General features: G+C 39.1%; 1 protein-coding gene across 1 annotated transcript; it reads right to left on the bottom strand.

The window, feature by feature from the left end:
* Positions 1-6184: 6184 nt before the first annotated feature.
* LOC130987473 (60S ribosomal protein L13a-4-like) lies at positions 6185-6964 on the bottom strand. The gene has a single exon (XM_057911006.1). The coding sequence runs from the start codon at positions 6936-6938 to the stop codon at positions 6318-6320; it is 621 nt and encodes a 206-aa protein (XP_057766989.1). The 5' UTR covers positions 6939-6964; the 3' UTR covers positions 6185-6317.
* Positions 6965-17964: the final 11000 nt, after the last annotated feature.

Consider the following 17964-nt stretch of genomic DNA (forward strand, 5'->3'; position numbering starts at 1 on the left):
GGTGTTCTATTGTGTTTGGTGAACGTGTATTTCCACTCAACGAATGGATTCAACTTTAGCTTGGAGAGAAGTGAAGTTAGCGATGCATAGCTGACCTCAATGCCAGATGACTCAATTCTTTGACAGGTCTTGGGTGCGCTCAGACCTGGGATTGCTCGAGTCTGGTTTGAGTGAAGTTGTTGTTATGTTTGGCGTCTCACGAAGTTGGGAAAATTCTGCACAGCGGCTCGAGAAGATTGAGTCTTCTCTTCTTGATGCTTAAGCCAAGGAGAATGAAGCCATCGTCCGAATTGCTTTGATGAAGGAAGAACTTGCTATGATAGAGATGTGGGAGATGGAGATGACGTTGTTCTTCAAGCAAGATAGTGCCTCCTTTCATATTGCCCGAGGTGCAACCCCATAATTCAAAAGAGAGTTTGACAAACATAAAGTTGCACATGTTGATGAGGAAATGCTGCGGAATTTTGAAGACTTCAGAGTCACTTTTGATCTTTGCTCAGAGAACTTTGGAGGATCAAGACCCATTTGCTTAGTATTGGTGCAAACCGCAGTTTCTATCATTTCTCTCTTGATGATTCTTATTTGGTTTGTGATGGATATTTTGACATCTTCTCCAAATGCTTGTGCTTCTTTTGATGGCTTGATTTTCTTCCCAATTTGAGACATATTCGGCTTCACATAATCAACTTAAATCATAACTTTGATGATATAAATTGAAAAGAGTCAAACACAATTCATGACTGAACCTAGAAATTATCTAAGCTGCCTACGTACCCTTTTGAAAGGGATCAAGTCAGAACGTAGTTCATAGGATCAACAGGTGTTTGAGATTGGGTGCCGTGCACAGTTTATACTCATGCGGGCCAGGAGTAACATGCAGTTTAGGCTCGTGCGTCAAGGAGCTGTCTTCATACACTCCATTTTGTTTGCTTTTCTCCATTTCTGGTTTTTCATCTGACTCATCTTTTTGGCTTTTTTTTTTTTTTTTTTTTTTGCTTTTCTGCTTTTCTATTTTTTTTTTTTTCTGTTTTTTCTATTTTTTTGCTTTTTTTTTTTTAAATAACTATACACATATATACATGCTTCAACTTCTACCACCCTTCAAGGATAGTAGTACTTCAAGAACTTTCCGTTGAGAGTGATAACAATTGGCCTCCTTGCAGCGAGGGCCATGTCTCCAATTTGAAAAGAGGGCGCTCGCACTGCTTTGTTGAAGGATCTTAAAAGAAGAGCTTGATAGTATTCCAATTTTTGTTGGACTTCTAGTCTCTCTTCATCTAAAGTTTCCAGTTCTTTGGGGCTCAAGTGCGAATTCTCTTCTCCAACGACCATTTTCTCGCAGGAGGTGATATGGTTTGCTGTAACAGCGTCTTCATCTTTTTGGCGAGGATCTTTGCAATCAAAACACGTCTTTATGCTTTCATTTCTCTGGCGTATGAAGGATATATTCTCTGCAACGCTTGTTGTGATAACGCCACTTCTAACGAGACTTGCAGTTTCACGGGGCTCTTGACTTTGAGTAGTATGAGGAACTGGATTACTAGCACTATTAGTAGTGTAGTAAGAGGAAGCCACACTTTCTCTATCTTCTTCATCTATGGCATCTCGTGTGAAGATGGTGGTCTTCATTTGAGCTTTCATTTCTTTCCCACATGGCATAAGCAAAGTGGTGTATCTTTTCATTCGAGGAGGGATCAAACTTCTCCATTTCTCTGTTATGTGTAGTTCATCACTCCATTTTGTCTTGCTTCGTTTCCATGATTTGCCTTTGCCAAGTCTTTTAAAGACAGATATTCGTTGAGCTTCTCTTCTACCCATCATTCTGAAAACAGGAACCCTTTGAATGTTTGACGATTCCAGGGTTTGTTGGGTGCTAACATAGTTAGTGGCAGCTCTTTTGATGGCGATACGAACGGGACTCTGCGCTGTATATCCCAAACCTGCTTTGGAGTTTTGGCCCGCGTTATCAGTCTTTTCCAAATGAGACTTTGACATAGAGCTTTCTTGAGGATTGTATCCAGCATTCACGAGGAGTTTATATGCCTTCGGACCAAAGTGCTTTGAGAGTTCTTTGTTTGAGAGATCTTCATGATCTGTGACGCCACTTCGCTTTGGTCGGACAAACCCTTCAAATGGTTGGAGAATTGGCTTCTTGGCATCAATCTTCGTTAAAGGCATGGTGAATCCTTCCATCTTTAGAAAAGATTCTTCCTTCTTTTTCTCCTGGCAAGATCTCAACTCGTCATGTGATGTATCATCTTTCACCATTGAGACATTGGTTCTTTCCAAATAGAACTTAGCATCAGCAAAATGTGATTCTGCTTCCGTAAACGGCTTTTGATCACCAACCACTTTTCTTACGGCGCCATTTTGATAGTACTTGAAGCATTGGTGCAATGTAGAAGGAACAACACCATTTTCATGAAGCCATGGTCGACCCAGAAGCATATTGTAGGACGTCTTGGCATCGATAACATGAAGCAACGCCGTCGAATCCATGTCCTGCATCAGCAATCGCAACCTTATAGTTCCAAGAGCTCTTTGCCCTTCATGATTGAAACCTTGGATCATCAATCGACTTTTTGACAGCTCATCTACTTGGATTCCCAATTGCTTCAAAGTCCTTAGTGGCAAAATATTGACCGCTGAGCCTCCATCGATGAGAATTCGATTGACTTTCTGCTCCTGTGTATAACAACTCACGAACAATGGCTTGTTATGAGGTTCAGATCCAAGCTGCAAGTCTTCATTGGAGAATGTGATTGCCAATGCATCATCATCTTCATCCAAATTTAGCTCAGGTTCTTCATCTACTTGATTGGATGTATCATACAGAGCTCCAATACCTTCTATTATGTCATTCAAGTCGGTGGAGACCATATTTACAGCAGTAGCGTCTTCTTCAAGAGATATTTTCCCTTCTCGAGCTAACCGCATGACCCTGTCTTTGAAGATGAAGCAATCATGTATGGGGTGCCCAACCAAACGATGGTATTTGCAGTAACTTGGATCGTCTGTCCTCCCTGCTTCATTTGGTCGCTTTATTTCTGGTAACTCGATAAGCTTTTCTTTGAGCAGGTCATCAAAAATTCCTGAAACATCAGAGTCTAAGAATGGATATTGTTTTTGTTGCATTTCTTTCAAGGTAGGTCTTCTTTGCCCCAAGTCCCGGGAAGAGTTCTGATTGTCTCGTAGAGTGTTCTGGTTGCCTTCTTGTCCAGCTTCTCTCTTTAAGAATTTCACCGAAGTTGCCTTAATCGCCATGGATTCCTTATTTGGTGCTTCATCAGATGATTTGCTTCCTTTCTTGAATTCTGGCTTGAATTTGCGAGGTTCTCGGATGGGTGGTCCTTCGATCCCGCTTGCCATCATGCTCAACTCCATATCATGAGCTCTTGTAGCAAGTTCTTCGAATGTTCTAGGCTGGATTCCTCGCAAGATGTATTGCAAACCCCAATGCATCCCTTGAATACACATTTCGATGGCAGATGATTCAGACAATCGGTCCTTGCAGTTGAGACAAAGGTTTCTCCATCGGTTGATGTAGTCAATGACTGGCTCTTCTTTGAATTGACGTGAACTTGTGAGCTCCACCATGCTAACAGTTCTTCTAGTGCTGTAGAAACGGTTGAGAAATTCATGCTCCAATTGCTCCCAGCTGTCAATTGAGTTTGGCTCCAAGTCGGTGTACCAATCAAAAGCATTTCCCTTCAATGAGCGAACGAACTGCTTAGCTAGGTGATCTCCATAAGTACCAGCATTGTTGCACGTCTCAATGAAGTGAGCCACATGTTGTCTTGGATTTTCTTTGCCATCAAACTGTTGAAATTTTGGTGGTTGATAGCCAAGAGGCATCCTCATACTGTCAATTCGCCGAGTATATGGCTTGGAGTAAGTCAACGATGAATTAGAGCTTCCGCCGGAGTTATTCTTCATTGTTGCTTCGATGAACTCTTTGAGTTGGTCGATGGGAATGAGGCCACCAGACGAGAAGAGAGTATCATTTCCTGAAGGCCTTTTTCCATCACTCTTTGGCTTGTCTTTGGAGATTTCTTCATCGTTATTCTCTCCATCTTCTTCGCTTTCTTCGCCTTCCTTACCGTTGTTGGCGTGGCTTGAATCTCCTTTTTCTCCTTTGAGCTTTGCAATCTGGGCATCTTGCTCTTGGATGTGCTTGGTTAGAGATTCAACCATCTTTGTCAAGTTCAAGAGTTGTTCCTCCATGGTGGAAGTGTTTGTCATCATGACACTTGCATGGAGTTGATAATTTTCAGTGGGGAATGTGAAGCTTCTCTCAAAGTTGTCATCTTCTTCATGGATAGATGGAAGATGAAAGATCGGCTTGGACACTCCTTGCAATGATTTCGATTTGCTTCGCGTGATCATACCAACGTTTGCCGAAGAAGCTTTGGATGAAGCTGGAGCAGCTGCATTTGATTGAGTAGACATAGTTCAAGATTTTTGGTGAAGAGTAGAGATGAGAGGTAGAGATGTCCCACTGGGCGTGCCAAAATTTGTAAACACAAATTTTTTGTATTTCAATTTGATAAAATACAAAATGAGTTACAAAGATAATTTGATAGATTTGAAGATAGATTTATGCGGGTTGCAATCTCTAGTTAATCCTCTGATTCTTCTCTTCCATTTGATTCTTGAACAAGCTCGAAGGTTCTTGAAATACTTGATTTGATGACGATAAATCCAAGGGACTCAAGTCATGATTTTAGATTGAACGTTGAACTTGATTTGATTTGAGAACATTCTTAGAATTTGTAAGAATGCCTTGAAGCTTTTGAACTTGATTTCTTTGGATACTTGAAGATCACTTCAAAGATTCGCAGGAATATTTGAACATTTGAAGAAATACTCGAAGATTTGAAGATCCTTGAATACTTGAAGAACGATTTAAAGATTTGAAGAACGCCTTGAAGGTTTGAATACTTGATGAAGATTTGAAGATATACTTGAAGATCACTTGAAGATATACTTGAAGCTTTGAAGATATACTTGAAGACTTGAAGATATACTTGAATCTTTGAAGATATACTTGAAGATCACTTGAAGATTTGATGAAATTCTTGAAGATGCTTGGAGCCTTCAATTCTTGCACCACTTCAACTTCAACTTGTGATACTAGAGAGAATTCGTTATGCCCTTCGATCTTCCACTTCTTCAAGTTCGTTCTAATGAGCATCCCAACACCTCTATTTATAGATTTTAGAGATGGGCTTCATGGGCTTTATGGGCTTTGTGCCTTCATGCATGGGCCTTAGGGCCTTAAGTGGCCAATAAGCCCATTAATTCATTTTATTAAATATTAATCATATATATCTATTTAATTAGGAATAAAATCCCATTTAATAAAATAGAAAATATAATTGAATATTTAATTCATGAATTTACACGTGGCACGATTTAATTCGACGACAATTTAATTGTCTACATATATAATTTGAAATAATCCTCATTTTCACATTAAACTCATAACCTAAATAAAAAGCTTAATTTTCATTCATATTTTAGCTTTTCATCATTCTCAAATTAATATTCTATTGAACTTATTCACTGAAGATCTAGATAAAGAAATACTTAAATTATGTATTTCAAGCACATAGTTTTTCATATTTTTTTTTTATAATTGCAATAGTTTTCCACATTCAATTGAATTTGACTATATAAAATAAATAAAATGATACTTGAATATATTTTAAATAAATAGGTTATTCAATTTAATTTGGTCATATGAAATAAAGAAAATGATACTAAGATATATATTAAATAAATAAGTTCTTCAAATTAATTTGAAATAAATCCTCATTTCCAAATAATCTCATAATTATAATCTAGATAAAACACTTAATCTCCATTCATATATTAGCCTTTCAACGTTTGAATTTTGGTTGAGACGGATGATCAACTAAGGTAACAAATTATATTTAATTATCTATATATTTCAATAACTTAAATAAGTATGAGTAGTGGTGGGTATTACTATAAGTTGGTCTTCAATCAAAATGTATAGTAAATAATTCTTTATTGATTTTCAAACGAATACAGGTGTGGATTTATAAATTCAAAATGAGTTTTTTTTTTACCTTGACAATTATTATCATACTTAAGTAGGAACATCAAATACAAAAAAAAAAAGTCGCGGGGGCTGCAAAATGCAACGAACCAAATCAAGTGATGAATAAAGTTCCAACTTAATTTGACTTGATAAAAGCAAAATACTCCAGGAGATGAACCACTAATAGAAATAAATCCAAAATGCAAATCATTAACCATCAAAATTGCCACGCCAAAGAACAACACTAACATTAATATTTGATCGGAGCAATAACGTCAAGTTGGGAACCAAGCTTCTCTTGCGCAATCTTTTCAGCTTTAACCCTCAATTTAATCAACTGCTTCTTCCTCTCGTATGTTGCCTGAGCTCTGTCTTTCCTCTTCTTCTCCAACTCCCTGATAGTATCATAGTGGTTCCATCCCACTTCCGATGACAGTCGTCCCAATAGGCAATACTTGTGCCCAGCTTGGAGCCTCAAAACCTTGAGAGCATCTGGAATAACCATCCTCTTTATCTTATCATACGGTGGAGGTACACCCTCATAAACCTTAAGACGAGCAAGAGCAGCTTCTCCTCTCTTAGTCTTGTGAGGAATCATTCCACGAATAGTCCTCCAGAGAATCTTCGAAGGAGCGCGGAAGTGGATGGGGCCATGAGAGGGCTTGGTGTTCATACGCTTGCGGAGGAAGCGCAGGTACTTCATTTTCTGCCGAACGAGGCCGCCGGAGAGGCAGATTTCCTCGCAGCGGACGACGACGACCTTCTGCCCGTTCAGGAGTTCCTTCGCCAAAATGGAGGCGAGGCGGCCGAGCATGTGGTTCCTGGCGTCCACCACCACCCTCTTCGCGCAGATCCCTGAACCCGACACCATTTTTCCCTCTCTGAATTGCGAGCTCTGTCTAAATTCAAAATGAGTTTAATCAATTGTATAATATCCAAATATGTACCTTAAATTTGATTTTTTATATTTTGTTATTTATCTATGTACTATATCAATTATCTACATATTGAGAGGTCTCCACTATTCTTTATCCTATGTAGCACTCTCACAATTTATATTTGTTTCACAACCAATTCTACACCATATGACATTTTTACATCCTAAATAAAAAGTATAGATATTCTCAAAATAAATAGATTATTCAAATGAATTTGGTCGTAATAAAAGAAATACTTAAATGTATTTTAAATAAATAAATTATTCAATTTAATTTGGTCATATAAAATAAAGAAAGTGATACTAAGATATATACGAAATAAATAATTTCTTCAATTTAATTTTGGTCATGTAAAATAATTTGAAATAAATTTCATTCTCACATTAATCTCACAATGATATATCTTAATTAATAAAAGGCTTAATCTTTATTCATATATTAGCTTATCAGCGTTCCCACATTGGTATTTTGTCATTCTTGCATTGATTTTTATTGAACTTCACCACTAAAAAATATAAATAAAAGGATTCTTTTGAGATGCATGTAAAATAAATAGATTCTTCTATTTAGTTTGTTCATGAAAAATTACTTCAAATACATTATCATTTTCGAATTGATCTAAAACATTCTCACATATATTGAATCAATATTAAATCTCACAATTCAAAATTTAAATAAAAATAAATTCAAATAAATTACTATTGCCGAATTTGGTCATATAAAATAAATAGAGTTAAGTACCAAATCCCCCCCAACGTTGGGGCTCCTATCGCGTATAGGACCCTATAGTCAGGGTAAGCGCTGTTTACTACCTCAACGTGGCAAAATCGTAGCAATTTCCCCCCTGCGTTTTAACACCATTAAGTCACCGTTAAAAAAATTATTTTTATTTTATTTTTAATTAAGATGGTCTCTCTCTCTCCCCCCCCCCCCCCCCCCTTGAGCATCCTCTCTACTCTCCTCTGCGTTCTCTTTCCCTCTTTGCTATACCGTCTCTCTCCCTCCTTCTCTAGTGAGCGTCGCTGGTTCTCGCCACCTCCGGTGTGGCGAGGCCGGCGCCTCCCTTCTTTCCCCTCTTTTCCTTCATTTTCTTCCCCTTTTCCTCAAATCAGAAATAGATCTAGGGTTTCTAATTTCCTCTCCACAATTCTTGTTCTCCAGCGAATAACGCCGCCGCCGCTGCTGCTTGTCGCGCCGCCACCTTTTCTGTCTCAGGTAAGCTCTCTTCATCACTCTCTCATGATGTCGCGCCGCTGCGCATGCAGTGCCGGCGGTCGCCGCCCTGCTCTCTTTTCTCTTCCTCTATCTCGCTCTGTCATTTTCTCCCTCGCTCAATCTCTATCTCTCTGTCTTCTCTCTACTTCACTCCCTCAATCTCCCTCTCTCTCTGCTATCGGCGGCCATCGAGGACCACCGTGGCGCGGGCAGCCCGTCTACTGCTCAAATTAATAAATCTCTAATTATTTCTTACTTCAGGAATCGATGGCTCAGACGTCTCCAGCGAGGCAGCCCGTCTACTGCTCAAGACTCAATTTTTTTTACCTTTCTTTTGTTATTGATCTCTGGTGGACGTCGCCAACCACCAAATAATTCCTGCGGAATTACCAAAATAAATTAGTATAATGGTAAGCAGGGTCGATCCCACAGAGAGCAGATAAAAATCATTCAATTCCCTAAAATCTATAAAATTGGTGATGCCACCACGCCTTAATGTGATAGAAAAATTAAATTACTAAGAAAATAAATAAATCAACGAAAATCACACTAGAAATAAATCAAAGAAAAGGTAACTCGGCTCGAATAAATCCATATTAATTTAATGACTCTGATCATCGACGCAATGATTAATTAATCCCTATCAACCAACCAGTTATAGGATACCGTGAAACGCAACGGACGTATCCCAATTCCTACTTACTGTGTCGATAAACAGCTGGAGACGCCAGACCTGCTTATTTCCCTTATTAAAATATAACCTAGCTGGAGACGCCAGACCTAGATTTAATATTCTAATAGCATTAAGATGACGGAACCCAGTTTACATAAATTATCCTAGATACGCTAGTAATAATTCATCCACCAATTTATTCCTACTACGAACATGGTAGCTTTATCACTAATCAGCCCTATTCCAACAATTACGGATTGAGGGAACCAATTGACTGTAATCCAATTTAACCTAAGTTGATCAGGCTTAAATTAAATCAGAACTATCTTTAAACACAAGGAACAAATCGAAATCAACAGGAACCAATTTTATGCTCAATTAGGTCTCACAGATTATTAAATCAATACTTCATTATTCTCGCCGAATTAAGAAATTAGCTATTCATACTTCAAGTAAAAACAATCAAACAAATAAAAGCAAACATGAAACAAGGAAATAAAACTGCAATTGAATTAAATAAAACTTGTTACCAGAAACTTCAATCTCCCAATCCAACTTAACCAAACTTACGCAAGATATCAAACTATGAAAGAAAGAAAATAACTCCTTGAATTAAAACAACTAATCTACTGCAACCGCTAATCCAAGAACAAAAGCAAAAAGAAAATAAAAAAAATTCTTAAACTAAAATTTAGAGGAAAAAACGTGTGGTGCAAGAAAGTGTATTAAATAAACCTAACCTATCCTCCTAATCTAATAAAATAAAAACGTGTCTTCGGCAAGTAACCCAACCCCTAATATATAATACTCCAAAGTTGGCGGCTGGGAGGAGATTAATAACTAAGGGATTAAATCCCTAAACAAAACCGTCTCTTAGCCCACTAAATGGGCTTAATCGACCAATACCACAAAGGCCCAAAAATAAATAAAAACAAGAGTTTAAGGCTTAAATAAATATAAAATAAATAACTCCAAGCCCAGCTCTAATTATCTCTTCAAAACCATGCCAACTTCATCAAAATTCTCGACTTTCATCATCTCCCGGCATCTGCAATCTTCATTCTCTATCCACGCAATTCCTGCGCCAAAACACCAACTTGGGTAATATCAAGGAAAAATCAACGGCAAAACGACACAAAAATAGATAACTAAATCACACACATCAAATCCCCTCACACTTGAATCATACTTGCCCTCAAGTATGAAGTGAAGAAAAGACTCAATAGAGGACATAGCTATCTAGACAAAACTTCCCCCCTCGACACGACACTAAAAACTCGCAAGAAAAGAACAAAACAACGGACGCAACAACTAACGGAAAGAAAATAGAAAAGAACAAGGACATTAAACAACGACAAACTCAACTAAAAACAACAGCCAAGCAATCATCAAAACACTAGTAATGTAACATACTGCCAAATCGAACCATGCAACTCACAATCGATTCTCAACTCTCCAATCAAGAAGAGGAAATATCAAACAAGTGTTTTCATTGTCTATCCAGTCCAAATCAAGCAACAACAAATTCCTCTCCACATTCACTCTTCTCTCAAAGATGTATTTGGAAATTCACACTCAAGAAGGAAGATCCAATCGGTCGTGATATGTCATGGTCACATAGTAACTCAAGGAGGTCTTTTCTCATTGGTTGTATTGGGGCTAAGGACCATTCATGATGTTGGCAAGATCCTAGGGGTCCTAAGCTCAAGCATTGAAACTCAAAGTGTGCACATCCAATCCAAACCATCATCCACAATTTCAAGTTTATAGAGAAAGAAGAAAGCAACTAAACTTGGGGAAAAACTCCAACAATAGCAATGATACTACATGCTCAAATCAAACTGGTGCAACATCTTTTTTTTTTCTTTTTTTTTCTTTTTTTTTTCTTCTTTTTTTTTTCTCTTTTTTTTTTTTTTGCAACACCTTTCCTTTTTTATATCCTCAATCAACATGCAATCATCATCTACAAAAGATCCCCATAAATCGTCTCCCAAAACTGCTCCCATCCCAGAAAACTGAACTGATCAATGCCACTGTTTGGCCAAACGGATCACAGATTCTTATCATTTTACACAAGACAGCAGTTTGGGCAAACGGCACATAAGAACACAGCTTAACTTTCTCTAGTAATTAATGGAATGAAGTTCAGAATTAGACATGCATCACTGGGCCAAAGAGAAAGTCCAAAACAGGCCTTGGCTTAATTATTTAGTGACTAATAAGAAAGAACATGGTCAAGGCTTCAAACACGGCTCACTAGGGGTTAATGTTCGGTAGGAATTCAAAAGCAAGCCAAAAGGCTACCCTAGTGCCTTCTATCATGCATCAGCAATGACTCACAACATATCACAACTTCATGAATAACAAACCACTCAAAAAGAAAATTAGTAGAGAGTGCTCTACTCTAGTAAGCTCAATTCTCACTTATATGTGGCTTATTACTCATTGTTACTCTTATTTGTCATTCCAAATTTCATCCAACAAAAACACAAAATTCTCAATCTCAAAATCCCAAATCTCAAGTATCAAACCTCAAGTTCATCACACAACTCAACCGGGCAGCATGCTTATCACTAATACTTCAACAATCACAAGGCTCACAACACACAAAACGGCATAAACGCGGACTCAACAGAAAACAAGCTCAAAGACGCCCCATCACACTTAGATTTTGCTTGCCCTCAAGCAAACAAAACAAAGCATAAGCAAGGAGCAGACAAACGCACAACTAAACAAAAAACACAAAGACAACACAAAAAAAAAGAATGCGAAACAAAACAAGAAAAGGAAGGAAGTCACCGTGTGCGCTGCCGCCTCATCTCCTGTCGAATGGTGGCGCTCAAGTTCGCAATGCTCTCTTGTAGGGCTGCCAAGTTCCCATCGATCTTTTTTTTTTTTTTTTTAACTGAAATTAAAATTAAATCTAAAGAAAGGGAATTAAAACTGAACGAAGCAGAAATAAAGAAAAAGAAAAACAAAACGGGAGAAACAAAGGGAAAGAAAATCGGGTTGCCTCCCGATAAGCGCCATTCTTTAACGTCGTCGGCTCGACTGTTGATGCAATCAGAATCTCGTCTGAGGTGACAATGGAATTTCTTCCACTGTTGTCATATGAGATGCATCGCAATATGGCTCCAACTTGTGATAGTTGACTACAAACGTCTTTGCCGTAGCCAAACTCTTAATCTCCACTGGTCCGTCTGGCCAAACAAACTGTATCTCAAAAGGACCTATCCATTGCCTTCCAAGCATGAATCGAACCTTTTCACCGACTTCAAATGTTCTCCAGAATCGATGCTTGTGATAAGCTATCGCTATTAGATCTGCATACCCCATGTTGGTATTATAGGCTTCCAAACGGAGCTCCTCCTCACACTTATCTTTTAAGTCGGGTGGTTCCACATTAAAATGCAGAGTTCTATAACGTGGCTTCCGTCTGGGCAAACGAACCGTATGTCCAGAACCTGTGAATTTCGGGTCATCATGAAGAATTTTGTCCTGTTTGGGCAAACAGAACGTATTTCCAGAATCTGCCAATTTCGAGTGAGCATGAAGAGACTTGGTAGATTCTTTGACTTCTTCATTGTTCATCCCACGAGCATCAAGACCAATTGCTCTTTTGATCAAGGTCGGTTCCAACTTGTCCTGCACAGATTTAGTCTCAAGATGTTTTTGGACAGAAGGGTCAGTAATGTTAGTGGCACAAACAGTTTTAACAACAAGAGGATTTTTCATGGTATCATCAATATTGAAAGTGAACTTCTCTCCATGATAATCCAAACAAATAGTACCACTATAAACATCAATGAGTGCCCTAGTGGTCCTTAAGAAAGGACGGCCTAACAGAACACCAGCTGACTTTCTCGATTGCATACCACTCATCTTCACCACATAAAAGTCAGCAGGATAAACAAAATCATGCACCTTTACAAGAACATTCTCTAGAAGACCCTCGGGATGAACATATGACCCATCAGCTAACTGAATGACCACTCTAGTGTCTACCAATTCTACACCCGATAATCTATTATAAACAGTGAGAGGCATAACATTGATAGACGCTCCTAAGTCACACATAGCATGCTCGATCCTAGTATCACCAATGTAAATGGGAAGAGAAAACATACCAGGATCTTTGCACTTGGCTGGTAACTCCTTCTTGAGTGCAGCTGAAACGTTCTCGCCCATCACAATCTTTCCAGTTGCCTTGGACTTTCCAGCTATGAAGTCCTTCACAAATTTCCCAAAGGGAGGAATTTTCAGTGCTTGCAAGAATGGAAGATTCACTTCAAGTTTGCCGAAGATCTTCACAAAATTGATGAGTTCCTCTTCCGGCTTCTTCCTCGCCAATCTTCCTGGAAAAGGGAATGATGTTGCAACCTTGGGATCATGTAAGCTCAACGGTTTAGAGACCTTGGTCTGCTCCTCTTCGTTGGATTCAATTGCTGCTCCCTTTCCTTTCTGCTCAACTGTCGGCTCACTGTTCTGTTTGGCCAAACCGGACTGTTCTGCATTCTGGATTGCAGAATCCACCTTGGCTCCAGAATTTTCGAATTTTTCCAAGCTGAATTCGACTCTAGAATCCTTGCTCGGACACCCCTTTGAATTCTGGGTTGTGGGCTCACTCAACTCCTTTCCACTCCTCAAAGTAATCATGCTAACGTTCTCCATTGGATTCAATTGGACTTGTGATGGTAATTTACCTTGATAGCCCTTGAGTTGGTTCACGGATGTCGCAAGCTGAGACATCTGACGGGCTAGCCCCTCAATCTGCACCTTTTGCTCGGCTTGGGATTGTTGAAGCTGTTGCACATTATTTTGCAGAAATTGCTGGTTGCCGATCAAATCCGCCATCATCTCCTCAAGCGATTTGCCTTGCTTCTCGGGAGGATGTTGCTGAGCTTGTGGAGCTTGATACCCCGTCCTTTGATGTGGAGGACGGTAGTTTTGCTGTTGTGGTTGCTGCATCGTTGGTGGTTGCTTCGGCTCGGGATCTCTCCATCGGAAATTGGGATGGTTTCTCCATGGAGCATTGTGATTGTTCGCGTACTGGTCCCGTTTGGGAAAATGGGGCAGTGGCGCATCACAGCTATAAAAATTATGGGAAGAATTCGCTTGAGCTTGATATTCTTCCTCACCCCCTGTGCACTGCAAGCTCGTATGGCCAAAGTTTCCACACGCTCCACATGGTTTTTCCGTCGGTTGTCCAGCGCTCGCCACTTTCTCCACCACAGTGCTTAGCATTCTCTCTATCCTTCCCAATCTCTCTTCGAACTTGTCATCCAAATTTGAGGAGCTTGCTTGTGCAGCTTTCTTGAGCATTTGAATGCGTGGCTCATCATACTCCCTCGTTGCATCCACCAAGTGCTGAATCAATCGTTTGGCTTCACTCACAGTATTCTGGGAAAACCCTCCTCCACTCGATGAATTCACAAGGTTTTTAGTATCCACGGTCATCCCCTGATAGAAGTACTGCAGCAAATCCCCATCCGAAAACTTATGGTTGGGGCAACTGTCCACCAATCTCCTGAATCGAGTCCAGTAGGTGCTCAATGACTCGTCGTACTCCTGCTTCACTCCACTAATTTCTTTCTTCAGTGCATTCGTCTTGGTGGGCGGAAAAAAATGTTCCAAGAATAGCTTTTTCATCTCTGCCCACGTAGTGATAGAATTGGGAGGAAGACTCGCGAACCAAGAGTTCGCCTCTGCTGTCATGGTGAAGGGGAATGCCGCCAATCTAAAGTGCTCCTCCGTAATCCCCGTGGGGCGTTTCTGGACTTTGCAAATCTTGATGAATTCGCTCAAAAAATTGTACGGATCTTCTCCCTTCTTGCCATAGTATTTCGGGAGAACATTAAGCAGTCCAAGCTTGATCTCAATACCGGTAGCAGCTGCCGGCATCTGAATGGGAGTGGGTGGGTCATCGGCCTCGTGGCTGGAAAGATCACACAATCTAGGATCGTCAGCCATGTCGTTCTCTGTACTTGCAACCGAAATTGAGTCGGTTTCTTCTTCACAGTCTGATTCTGTCTCTGAGTCGTGGTCTGTTTGGGCAAACAGAACCTCTGTAGCAGCAACAGTACTGGGCTTCTCCTCGACGAACTGTTCTGGTCGAACGGGAAGGTCAGACTGCGAATCCAGCAGATCCAGTAGCTTCCTTGCCTTTGCCTCCTTCCTTAGCTTCTTCGCGGTCTTCTCAATTTCACTATCGAAGAGGAGGTTCGGCTGGGACGATCTGCTCATAAACAAAGAAAAAAAAATAGACAAAGGGAAAAGAATTAATTAACACCGCTCCCCGGCAACGGCGCCAATTTGGTGGACGTCGCCAACCACCAAATAATTCCTGCGGAATTACCAAAATAAATTAGTATAATGGTAAGCAGGGTCGATCCCACAGAGAGCAGATAAAAATCATTCAATTCCCTAAAATCTATAAAATTGGTGATGCCACCACGCCTTAATGTGATAGAAAAATTAAATTACTAAGAAAATAAATAAATCAACGAAAATCACACTAGAAATAAATCAAAGAAAAGGTAACTCGGCTCGAATAAATCCATATTAATTTAATGACTCTGATCATCGACGCAATGATTAATTAATCCCTATCAACCAACCAGTTATAGGATACCGTGAAACGCAACGGACGTATCCCAATTCCTACTTACTGTGTCGATAAACAGCTGGAGACGCCAGACCTGCTTATTTCCCTTATTAAAATATAACCTAGCTGGAGACGCCAGACCTAGATTTAATATTCTAATAGCATTAAGATGACGGAACCCAGTTTACATAAATTATCCTAGATACGCTAGTAATAATTCATCCACCAATTTATTCCTACTACGAACATGGTAGCTTTATCACTAATCAGCCCTATTCCAACAATTACGGATTGAGGGAACCAATTGACTGTAATCCAATTTAACCTAAGTTGATCAGGCTTAAATTAAATCAGAACTATCTTTAAACACAAGGAACAAATCGAAATCAACAGGAACCAATTTTATGCTCAATTAGGTCTCACAGATTATTAAATCAATACTTCATTATTCTCGCCGAATTAAGAAATTAGCTATTCATACTTCAAGTAAAAACAATCAAACAAATAAAAGCAAACATGAAACAAGGAAATAAAACTGCAATTGAATTAAATAAAACTTGTTACCAGAAACTTCAATCTCCCAATCCAACTTAACCAAACTTACGCAAGATATCAAACTATGAAAGAAAGAAAATAACTCCTTGAATTAAAACAACTAATCTACTGCAACCGCTAATCCAAGAACAAAAGCAAAAAGAAAATAAAAAAAATTCTTAAACTAAAATTTAGAGGAAAAAACGTGTGGTGCAAGAAAGTGTATTAAATAAACCTAACCTATCCTCCTAATCTAATAAAATAAAAACGTGTCTTCGGCAAGTAACCCAACCCCTAATATATAATACTCCAAAGTTGGCGGCTGGGAGGAGATTAATAACTAAGGGATTAAATCCCTAAACAAAACCGTCTCTTAGCCCACTAAATGGGCTTAATCGACCAATACCACAAAGGCCCAAAAATAAATAAAAACAAGAGTTTAAGGCTTAAATAAATATAAAATAAATAACTCCAAGCCCAGCTCTAATTATCTCTTCAAAACCATGCCAACTTCATCAAAATTCTCGACTTTCATCATCTCCCGGCATCTGCAATCTTCATTCTCTATCCACGCAATTCCTGCGCCAAAACACCAACTTGGGTAATATCAAGGAAAAATCAACGGCAAAACGACACAAAAATAGATAACTAAATCACACACATCAATCTCCTTTCCTATTTAAATACTGTAAAATTAAGGTTTTGATGGTGAAGTTATGCTTATGTTTAATCTGGTGTAGCTATGTCTATTATGCTTTGATGGTGAAGCTATGCTTATGTTTAATCTGTGAGAGATCTTCGGAAATGATTGTTTGTGTACTGGAGAGAGAAAGAGAGAGAGAGAGAGAGAGAGAGAGACCATCTTAAGTAAAAATTAAAAAAAAAATAACGGTGACATAACGGTGTTAAAACGCAGGGGGGAAATTGCTACGATTTTGCCACGTTGAGGTAGTAAACAGCGCTTACCCTGACTATAGGGTCCTATACGCGATAGGGGCCCCAACGTTGGGGGGGATTTGGTACTTAACCCAAATAAATAAAATGATGCTTAGATGCATTTTAAATAAATAATCTATTGATTATATAAAGAGCTACATATTGAAGAGCTATTCACTATTCTCTATCATATGTGGCACTTTCACAATTAGTATCGTTTCACTCTCAATTCTTCCCTTTATGATATTTTTACATTTGTTTTCATCTATCCCACATTGAATTTCTACTAAATTTCATCAATTCACAACCTAAACAAAAGGCTCAATCTTCATGAATACATTAGATCATCTATCTTTCCCACATTGATATTCTATTAAATTTAATCATGAGAAAATCTTGATAAAGAAATACTTAGAATATTTATTTCAGATAAAAAATAGTTTACCACATTTTTTTATAGTTGCAATAGTATTTCACATTAAATTTATATTTATGTTAACCTTCATCTTGGACGATCATATTGTGCAAAATGATGCACGTGAACATGATGTCGCTCAACTCCGCCTTGCTCCAAAGACGCGTTGGTCCTTTGATGATAGCCCACCGAGCTTGACGAACATCGAATGCTCGTTCAATATCCTTGCGAGCAGCTTCCTGCATCACCTTGAATCTCTTGCTCTTCTCGTCTGTAGGATGTGTAGGACTCTTCACGAACATAGGCCAATTCGGGTAGATGAAGTCCGTCAAGTAGTATCCCTTCTGATAGAAGGAGTTGTTGACTTGAAACGTAACTGGTGGAGCCCTTCCTTCGAGTTGATCGTGAAATAACGTCGAAGAGTTGAGCACGTTGATGTCGTTGTTTGCACCAGGAGTCCCAAAGAATGTGTGCCAGATCCATAAATCTTGGGAGGCGACAGCTTCGAGGATCATAGTCGGCTCCCCCTGATCACCTCAAGTGTATGCTCCGTGCCATGCCACTGGACAATTTTTCCACGCC

This window comes from Salvia miltiorrhiza, chromosome 6 (genome assembly GCF_028751815.1).
Source record: "Salvia miltiorrhiza cultivar Shanhuang (shh) chromosome 6, IMPLAD_Smil_shh, whole genome shotgun sequence".
NCBI classification, from domain to species: domain Eukaryota; kingdom Viridiplantae; phylum Streptophyta; class Magnoliopsida; order Lamiales; family Lamiaceae; genus Salvia; species Salvia miltiorrhiza.